Here is a 10189-nt window from a genome sequence, read left to right as displayed (position 1 = left end):
GTCATCTGTCCTCGCTCCCCAACCAAGGGGCCCCCCAAGATCAAACAGAGTTACACTCTCCAGTTTAAAAGCATGCCCAGAGGGGGGTCATTGGATGAGTCACTATTCATTTGATTTAGTTCTAAAATAAAGATTCCTAAACATTTCCAAATGTATTTCTAATTTGATTTATTTATATTTTTACATATATATATATATATATATTATATTGTATTGTTTATATTTTATTGTTACAGTGATAAGGTAGAGAGGGAGACAGAGAGTAGGGGCTGAGGCAGGATTAGTAAACCCATCTCCAGTGGGTCTGTGTGTGTTCTGGAGTCAGCAGTGTTACCACTACACCTGACTCCAGCACTATTCAGTCAGCAGTGTTACCACTAGATCTGACTCCACCACTATTCTAGTCAGCAGTGTTACCACTAGACCTGACTCCACCACTATTCTAGTCAGCAGTGTTACCACTAGACCTGACTCCAGCACTATTCTAGTCAGCAGTGTTACCACTAGACCCGACTCCAGCACTATTCTAGTCAGCAGTGTTACCACTAGACCTGACTCCACCACTATTTTAGTCAGCAGTGTTACCACTAGATCTGACTCCAGCACTATTCTAGTCAGCAGTGTTACCACTAGTCCTGACTCCACCACTATTCTAGTCAGCAGTGTTACCACTACACCTGACTCCACCACTATTCTAGTCAGCAGTGTTACCACTACACCTGACTCCAGCACTATTCTAGTCAGCAGTGTTACCACTACACCTGACTCCACCACTATTCTAGTCAGCAGTGTTACCACTACACCTGACTCCACCACTATTCTAGTCAGCAGTGTTACCACTACACCTGACTCCACCACTATTCTAGTCAGCAGTGTTACCACTAGACCTGACTCCACCACTATTCTAGTCAGCAGTGTTACCACTACACCTGACTCCACCACTATTCTAGTCAGCAGTGTTACCACTACACCTGACTCCACCACTATTCTAGTCAGCAGTGTTACCACTACACCTGACTCCAGCACTATTCATTTGATAAGGTAATTCAGTGGTACTCAATGCTTTTGTGGGTAGAGAACAGAGGAGGCTGGTGGGTGAAGATATAGGAGTACAGGCTTATTCTAATGGCTGAAATGTAATTGATTGCATTGAGCTGATCCTCTGATATCTTTGCCCACTAGCCACCACTGGTGAATAAATTATTATTTGAATAATGATTAGAACATACAGTGTGATATAATTCATGTTCAGCCATACAACCTCAACAGTGACACCATTTAGATAGTTTACAGTTGATGATATGGTTGTCCTAATAATGTTCTATAATAACAAAGTGATGTTGATTGTTTTCCTCAGGTTTGGAGATGATATTCCAGGGATGGATGGTCTTGGTACTGGTAAGATCTCTCTGTTGGCAGACACTTTCTAGACTATTACAGCTTCCTGTCTTTTACAACAATACAAGGGACTCACATGTTAAATAGATTCTTGTTTCCAACGTAGTCCCCGATGGAACTTCATGTTGAATTCTGATAAGAGAATTATCTAATAAAGGTAAATGAATCAATAATCCATTATTAATTAGTAGTTATGTAGCATGGATAATGAATAATTAAGGTACTGAATGGCTAGTCCCATAAGGTCTAGTAGAGGCCTGGGACAAAATGTGTGTGTGTGTGTGTGTTTTAGTAGCAGGGAGATAAGAAAACAGTAGACCTCTGTTTTACCTGACTTAGAAACTTGGAGAGACTTAGGAGAAAACCGGGAGGTACCTCCAAGGTTTCTCTAATCTCGGGGGAAAGGAACGGGCAGCGCTGGATAGTGATTAACGGTTGTGAGAAATCCGGGGAGTGAAACATACATCTAATATTTGTGTGTATGTATGTGCGTAGGTTATCTACTGTTTGTGTGTGGATGTAAGGAGGGAACTATAAAATAAAGGTCTTTGTTATTGGGAACTCAGAACGTTCTCTGAATAAAGCCGAATAACCTTTTGCAGAAAGCTGAGTCCTTGCCTAATTATTTAAACCCAGTGTCTTACAAACCCTGGGGATTAGTCAAGGCTTAATGGTTGTTAATTATTATCATTAGGATACAAAATTCCTTTAACAAATTCCTAACTGAATTCTAACTGAATCCTAACTGTATCTTAACTGAATCCTAACTGAACACTGCTCTGTTGCACTATTACAACACCCACAATCCTCTCTGTCTGTCATCAGCTACAATTACAGAGGGATTTACAGAGGGAGTCTGTGATCCAGTAGCAACTGGATCAATCACAGCAGAATTTGGACTGATCAGAGTCTTTCCAACAACAACAATATATTTTGGAGGCTGCCTGACTGTTGGTTTGTATTGTTGTGTCTCCTGAATCCAAAGTGGACACGTTCCATCTCTGATATCATGGTAGACATGTTTGGTGTCTCTACTGTACTTCACATTAGTCTGTTTGCCAACTATATTGTCTTGTTTCACTAACACACTAGCCAATACATTGTAGTGTTCCACTAACACACTAGCCAGTACATTGTAGTGTTCCACTAACACACTAGCGAATACATTATATGGTTCCACTAACACACTAGCCAGTACATTGTAGTGTTCCACTAACACACTAGCGAATACATTATATTGTTCCACTAACACACTAGCCAGTACATTGTAGTGTTCCACTAACACACTAGCGAATACATTATATGGTTCCACTAACACACAAGCCAATACATTGTAGTGTTCCACTAACACACTAGCCAATACATTGTAGTGTTTCACTAACACACTAGCGAATACATTATATGGTTCCACTAACACACTAGCCAATACATTGTAGTGTTTCACTAACACACTATCCAGTACATTGTAGTGTTTCACTAACACACTAGAGAATACATTATATGGTTCCACTAACACACTAGCCAGGACATTTACTGTGTAATAGTCATAATACATTTCCATGGTTTCAGTTTTTGTCCATCAGTACATAGTGATAACAAGAGTCCAGCTAGCATTTTGGATGTTATCTGGTAGCTTTACTCCACTATATGTTATTATATTGTAGCTTTACTTCACTAAAGGTTTTCTTGTAGCTTTACTCCACTATATGTTATCTTGTATCTTTACTCCACTATATGTTATTATCTTGTTGCTTTACTTCACTAAATGTTATCTTGTATCTTTACTCCACTAGATGTTATTTTGTATCTTTACTCCACTAGATGTTATTGTGTAGCTTTACTCCACTAGATGTTATCTTGTAACTTTACTCCACTAGATATTATTATATTGTAGCTTTACTCCACTAGATATTATTATATTGTAGCTTTACTTCACTAGATGTTATCTTGTAGCTTTACTCCACTAGATGTTATTATCTTGTAGCTTTACTTCACTAGATGTTATCTTGTAGATTTACTCCACTAGATGTTATATTGTAGCTTTACTCCAGTAGATATTATTATATCGTAGCTTTACTCTACTAGATGTTATCTTGTATCTTTACTCCACTAGATGTTATCTTGTAGCTTTACTCCACTATATGTTATTATATTGTAGCTTTACTCCACCAGATGTTAAATTGTAGCTTTACTCCACCAGATGTTAAATCGTTGCTTTATTCCACTAAATATTATCTTGTATCTTTACTCCACTAGATGTTATCTTTTAGCTTTACTCCACTAGATGTTATTATATTGTAGCTTTACTCCACCAGATGTTAAATTGTAGCTTTACTCCACTAGTTGTTATTATATTGTAGCTTTACTCAACCAGATGTTAAATTGTAGCTTTACTCCACCAGATGTTAAATTGTAGCTTTACTCCACCAGATGTTAAATTGTAGCTTTACTCCACTATATGTCATATTGTAGCTTTACTCCACTATATGTTATTATCTTGTAGCTTTACTCCACAAGATGTTATATTGTAGCTATATGTTATCTTGTAGCTTTACTGCACTGGATGTTATCCATCAGTCGTGTGGTGATGAACAGAGTGATGATCTGAACCCCCAGTAGGACGATACCCACGGCTCCTATCAGGCCTGTGTGCTGCTCTATCCAGCGGGACATGCCCCCCAGACAGCCCCCCAGGAAGATGACGCTCTGGGCAGAGAATTCATCCAGCTGCTGGGATCCTACTCCACACTGGGAGTTCCACACCGTGCCGTTCTCCAGGGGGTCCACACAGCAGGTAGCAGGGACCCCACAGGACAGCACCCCCGGGGCAGAGCAGTTATAGTACCTGGGATGAGCAGGACATGGAAGGGGAGAAGCAAGGACTGTAACCAATTAAATTGGCTACTTGGATAATGTTATGTGACATAAAAGCAATAACCCTAGTTATGTAACATATCCTCTTTGACAGTTTTATATTTTATACATTTTATTTAATCTTTGTTCATACAGTTTATTCTCTGAGATGAAATCTATTTTACAAGAGAGACCTGCTCATAACTAACAAAACTATCAACATGATAGTAACAACCCTCATTGACAGACATCAGTTCACAAGGCTGTGTGTCAGTCAATGGACCAAGTCATCATGTCAATGGTCTAGTCAGACACATCTCACTCACATGTTGACCTCCCAGTCTCTGTAGTTGTCGGCCCCGCAGCACTGCAGTCCTATCTGGATCTCATCTGTGATGAACCTCAGGTCCAGGTCATCCTGGTAACGCACCATGGCAGCCAGCATACCTGACCTCAGGTATCCCTCTATCTGTCCCTGCAGGCTGTAGGCCACGATGGCCGCTAGGACCTGGGCTGCTACCAGGAGCAGCACGGTGGCTGAGAAGACCTGGAGCAGGCAGCAGTTCTCTCTCAGAGCCCCCACACAGCCTGACAGGCAGAGGGTAGACAGCACCAAGCCCAGCATCACAAACACCAGCATGGGGTCGGTGCTGATCTGTCCTATTTTCTCCTGAGCGAAGGATTCCTTGTTGATGAGGCCCCACAGGCCCAGGGCCAGGACCACCAGGCCTAGCACTGTGAAGAGGAGGTTGCTGAAGAACAGGGGGTACTTGAGAAGGCAGTCTCTCAGGGAGAAGGGCCTGCTACGGGCTCTGGGTTCTACCTCCCTGGTTCTACCCTGGTTCCCTGGTCCATCATTTGGTCCTGGTTCTGGACCCTTTTCTTCTGTGCTGCTCTCCTCAGTCCCCTGAAGAACTCCTGACAACTCTCTATCTGTGTCTGTCTTCAAAGAGGTAACAGGACAAACAATACACAATGAGATTTCACTGAGACAAAAACAACTCATCAAGTTCAGTCTGTAGTGGTCATTGTCTTCAGGTTTAGCCTACTTGTAACCATACAATTAGAATCTATAGAACGGGTCTCCCCATCCAAGTCAGAATTTGCATAATGGGTAGACTGGTAGACATTGGAGTTTACGCATGACTTTACCAGTCAAACTGACAGGGTTAAAAGTTGCAAGTCTTTTTATTCAATTATTTTTCTATGCTTGCAATGTTGATGGGACTGTAAACTCTATTCAACATGATGTACAGTGAGTACATAACTAACAGTATACAGGTTGTCAGACAGACATACAGTTACTGTACCTTTGGTATGAGTGGGCTGGTCTCCGTCTGTGCGGTCTCTCTCCTCAACCAGGGAAAACAAAACCATCTCATGGACTGCAACCTCCTCATCTTCCTAGCTGCCAGGAAACGGTTCTCCCTCTGTCCTCTCAGAAACTATTCTTCCCTTGTCCTCTCAGAAAATATTATTCTCCTGTCCTCTCAGAAACTATTCTTCCACTGTCCTCTCAACTAATCAATGTGTGAGAGGCGATTCTCCCCCTGTTTTCCAGTCAGTTTAAGAGACTAGAGGAGAGGAGACTGTCTGAGAGGAAAGGGAGAGAGTTGAGGTGGTGGAAGCCAGGTCAGTACAGCTCTATGCAGTGTGGTGTGGTGGGTGGGTAGTTAGCTCAGGGCTCCAGCAGCCAGAAGTGTGTATTCATTAATCTACACTGTAACAAAACGACTTGCAACGGAACGAGAGTTTCTTATTGGTCAAATTAATGTAGATCCCTCCCTGTTTCGGCCTGTTGCTTTTGTTTGGTTCCTAATGAATACAGCCCAGGGCTCCCAGGGATTCCAGTAGCATCATGTGAGAGTCACAGTGCTGGCGATTAAGAAGTAATCAGATCACGCCTCAATGACTGTTACACTCCAGGGTGAAGTTTCCCTTAGGTACAGATCTAGGAACAGCTTACCCTCCCCAATCCTAACCTTAACCATTAGTGGGGGAAATGCCAAACTGACCCAAGATCAGCGTCTGCTCAGTGCAACTTTACCCAAGTGTTACAGGAAGAAGAGATGTTCAGGGAACAGACCCCACTTTGATCCACAACAGCCATGTGATGAGGCTGTGGAATGACATCATAATACAGAATTGTGAGAATGTTGTGAGCATGTTGTGTGTTTTAGCCAATGAGTGTCTCTATGGTAGACTAAATTCATTCAAAAAGAATGAAGTGAAAACAACAGCAAACTTTAGACACAACCAGGGGTGGAAATGGAGGGAATGCATTGAAACCAATATCCCAAAGCCACATTTAGACACAAAATATTATTTTTAGCATATTTTTTTAGTTGAATTCCCTTTGTTATTTATTTTACAGTGCTGAATTTCCAGAATAACTTTTTTAATTCCACCCCTGGACACAACAAAAAGCAATTCCAGCACGTTAAGGATCTGTAGGGTAAGGAGGAGGTAAGGCTTCATTTTATCACAGTATGGTCAGGGATGTGCTCTATTTCTCTCTCTACGCAGTAAAATTCCTCTAAGACCTTGTCTCTTTAAAATCTACTTTGGCAGTAAAAGTGAATGTCTTATAAAACGTATTAACTATAAAATGTCACAATCTTAAACCGGTGTGTGTGTGCGTGCGTGCGTGGGTGTTGTGCCATTTATGAACCTCTGGGCCTGGTTAGATATGCCAGCCCATAAATAAAAGTCTCCTCTAGAAATGATCTTATTTTTATTTATTTTTACCTTTATTTAACTAGACAAGCCAGTTAAGAACAAATTCTTATTTGCAATTACGGCCTACCGGGGAACAGTGGGTTAACTGCCTTGTTCAGGGGCAGAACGACAGATTTTTACCTTGTCAGCTCGGGGATTCGATCCAGCAACCTTTCGGTTACTGGCTCTAAACGCTAGGCTACCTGCCACCCCAAAATCATGAAACTATCAGAGGCTGTCAGATTGGACTCAGTCCCAACAGATAGCTCATCTGAATAATGCAGATCTAGAGAGTATAAGAGTCTATGAAAGTAATAAATATGATGCTGTATGTGAAGTCTATGAACTTCCACCTGGCCTGTTGGAGGACTGATAGTGATCAGTTCCAGTAGTACAATTGAAGTAACACTTCCTTCATATCACCTGCAGGGGGCAGCAGTGCTGACCTCAAATCAAATCAAAGTTTATTTGTCAGGTGCGCCGAATACAACAGGTGTAGACATTACAGTGAAATTCTTACTTACAGGCTTCAACCAATAGTGCAAAAAAGGTATTAGGTGAACAATAGGTAGGTAAAGAAATAAAACTACAGTAAAAAGACAGGCTATAAAAGTAGCGAGGCGACATACAGACACCGGTTAGTCAGGCTTATTGAGGTAGTATGTACATGAATGTATAGTTAAAGTGACTATGCATATATAATGAACAGAGAGTAGCAGCAGCGTAAAAAGAGGGGTTGGGGGGGACACAATGCAAATAGTCTGGGTAGCCATTTGATTACCTGTTCAGGAGTCTTATGGCTTGGGGGTAAAAACTGTTGAGAAGCCTTTTTCTCATAGACTTGGCACTCCGGTACCGCTTTTCATGTGGTAGTAGAGAGAACAGTCTATGACTGAGGTGGCTGGGATCTTTGACAATTTTTAGGGCCTTCCTCTGACACCGCCTGGTGTAGAGGTCCTGGATGGCAGACAGCTTAGCCCCAGTGATGTACTGGGCCGTACGCTCTACCCTCTGTAGTGCCTTACGGTCAGAGGCCGAGCAATTGCCGTACCAGGCAGTGATGCAACCAGTCAGGATGCTCTTGATGTTGCAGCTGTAGAACCTTATGAGGATCTCAGGACCCATGCCAAATCTTTTTAGTTTCCTGAGGGGGACCTAACAGCTTGTAGTGACTGTAGATGGCCTCCACAGCAGCTGCTCAGAGGTATTCTGTTGTTCTGCTTCAATAATCAGTCAGTCAACCACACAGTTTTTACATATCTACTTTATCTCTGTTGTTAACACTGTCAATCAGTGGTTACACACTGTTAACACTGTCAATCAGTGGTTACACATTGTTAACACTGTCAATCAGTGGTTACACACTGTTAACACTGTCAATCAGTGGTTACACATTGTTAACACTGTCAATCAGTGATTACATACTGTTAACACTGTCAATCAGTGATTACATACTGTTAACACTGTCAATCAGTGATTACACATTGTTAACACTGTCAATCCCACAACACCAATATAGGATGCAATGGATTCATGTATTTAATGTATTCAGAAGCATGTTTATATCAGATTCAGGTGTAGCATTGTATTGGAAATGCTGCAGTCCACCTCTGAGATCCAGTCATCCATTACCTCAGAGTTCACACCTCCAGGCCCCAAGGCCAGGTTTGTCCCAGAAGGTAGCTGGTTGGTCTCAGGTTTGTCCCAGTAGGTAGCTGATAGGTCTCAGGTCCAGGTTTGTCCCAGTAGGTAGCTGATAGGTGTCAGGTCCAGGTTTGTCCCAGTAGGTAGCTGGTAGGTCTCAGGTTTGTCCCAGTAGGTAGCTGATAGGTCTCAGGTCCAGGTTTGTCCCAGTAGGTAGCTGGTTGGTCTCAGGTCCAGGTTTGTCCCAGTAGGTAGCTGGTAGGTCTCAGGTCCATGTTTCTCCCAGTAGGTAGCTGGTTGGTCTCAGGTCCAGGTTTGTCCTAGTGGGTAGCTGGTAGGTCTCAGGTCCAGGTTTGTCCCAGTAGGTAGCTGGTAGGTCTCAGGTCCAGGTCTCCTGTAGTTTTACTCTCAGTCCTCCCATCCTCTATTTGTCTTGGCTCTTCTTGTTGCTTTGGATCCTGTTTTGGTTCAGAGTATCTCAGTGCAGTTGAGGTAGATATCCTGAGGAGAGGAATATGTGTAGATCTTCCAGGTTTTTAAATGTTTCTGCTGTTCTGGGACTGCTGTCCAACTCAACACCTTCCTCCTCATGGCCAGTCACCTAGAGTCATGAAATACCTAGATTATACTCTCTCTGGAACTGATTGTCCCTCCAATTGACCATAAATGGTTTGAGGTGAACATGAGTTACAGTGACCAGATTCAGTCTGCTCTAATAAGATAATTATTCTACTGGAATTATGGGTTCAACTCGCCAGTGAATAACAGAGAGTTTCCACTGAGACCACCACAGTCACACACTTTTCCACCCATAGAACGAAGGGGTCCAAACAGCTATCAAGAGTGGTCGAAATGGCTAACTTTGGTGTGTGTGGTTATGCAGTGTGTGCGCTTGACCTCATCTTCACTAGATGCTGTTCTTCTACTAATCTCACTGCAACTCCCCTCCAAGTCACCGATCACTACCTTGTATCCTTTTCCCTCTCGCTCTCCTCCAACACTACTCACTCTGCCCCTACTCAGATGGTATTGCGCCGTCGCAACCTTCGCTCTCTCTATCCTGCTACTCTCTCCTCTTCCATCCTATCATCTCTTCCCTCTGCTCAATCCTTCTCCAACCAATCTCCTGATTCTGCCTCCTCAACCCTCCTCTCCTCCCTGTCTGCATCCTTTGACTCTCTATGTCCCCTATCCTCCCGACCGGCTCGGTCCTCCCCTCCTGCTCCGTGGCTTGACGACTCATTGCGAGCTCACAGAACAGGGCTCCGGGCAGCCGAGCAGAAATGGAGGAAAACTAGCCTCCCTGCGGACCTGGCATCTTTTCACTCCCTCCTCTCTACATTTTCCTCCTCTGTTTCTGCTGCTAAAGCCACTTTCTACCACTCTAACTTCCAAGCATCTGCCTCTAACCCTAGGAAGCTCTTTGCCACCTTCTCCTCCCTCCTGAATCCTCCTCCCCCTCCACCCCCCTACTCCCTCTCTGCGGATGACTTCGTCAACCATTTTGAAAAGAAGGTCGACGACATCCGATCCTCGTTTGTTAAGTCAAACGACCCCGATGGTCCTGCTCACATTG

The 10189-nt window shown here is 43.1% G+C and overlaps 1 protein-coding gene across 1 annotated transcript; it reads right to left on the bottom strand.

The window, feature by feature from the left end:
• Nucleotides 1-1221: 1221 nt before the first annotated feature.
• LOC115207833 (tetraspanin-10) lies at nucleotides 1222-5888 on the bottom strand. Its single transcript, XM_029775336.1, has 3 exons — nucleotides 5562-5888; nucleotides 4578-5194; nucleotides 1222-4243 (listed from the first exon to the last, which is right to left on the bottom strand). Exons 1-3 carry the CDS (start codon nucleotides 5649-5651, stop codon nucleotides 3937-3939), a joined length of 1014 nt encoding a protein of 337 aa, XP_029631196.1. The 5' UTR covers nucleotides 5652-5888; the 3' UTR covers nucleotides 1222-3936.
• Between the last annotated feature and the right edge of the window lie 4301 nt (nucleotides 5889-10189).

The sequence above is a fragment of the Salmo trutta genome, chromosome 1 (genome assembly GCF_901001165.1).
Source record: "Salmo trutta chromosome 1, fSalTru1.1, whole genome shotgun sequence".
Classification (NCBI taxonomy): Eukaryota; Metazoa; Chordata; class Actinopteri; order Salmoniformes; family Salmonidae; genus Salmo; species Salmo trutta.
This window is presented reverse-complemented; position numbering and strand designations above follow the sequence as displayed.

What these genes read in the sequence shown, in the direction of transcription:
- LOC115207833 (XM_029775336.1), bottom strand. Translation starts at nt 5,651, where the DNA reads ATGAGGAGGTTGCAGTCCATGAGATGGTTTTGTTTTCCCTGGTTGAGG. An exon ending in CCAGCCCACTCATACCAAAG is followed by an intron (nt 5,195 to 5,561) that starts GTACAGTAACTG and finishes ACCTCTTTGAAG; the next exon opens with ACAGACACAGATAGAGAGTT. An exon ending in AGAGACTGGGAGGTCAACAT is followed by an intron (nt 4,244 to 4,577) that starts GTGAGTGAGATG and finishes TGCTCATCCCAG; the next exon opens with GTACTATAACTGCTCTGCCC.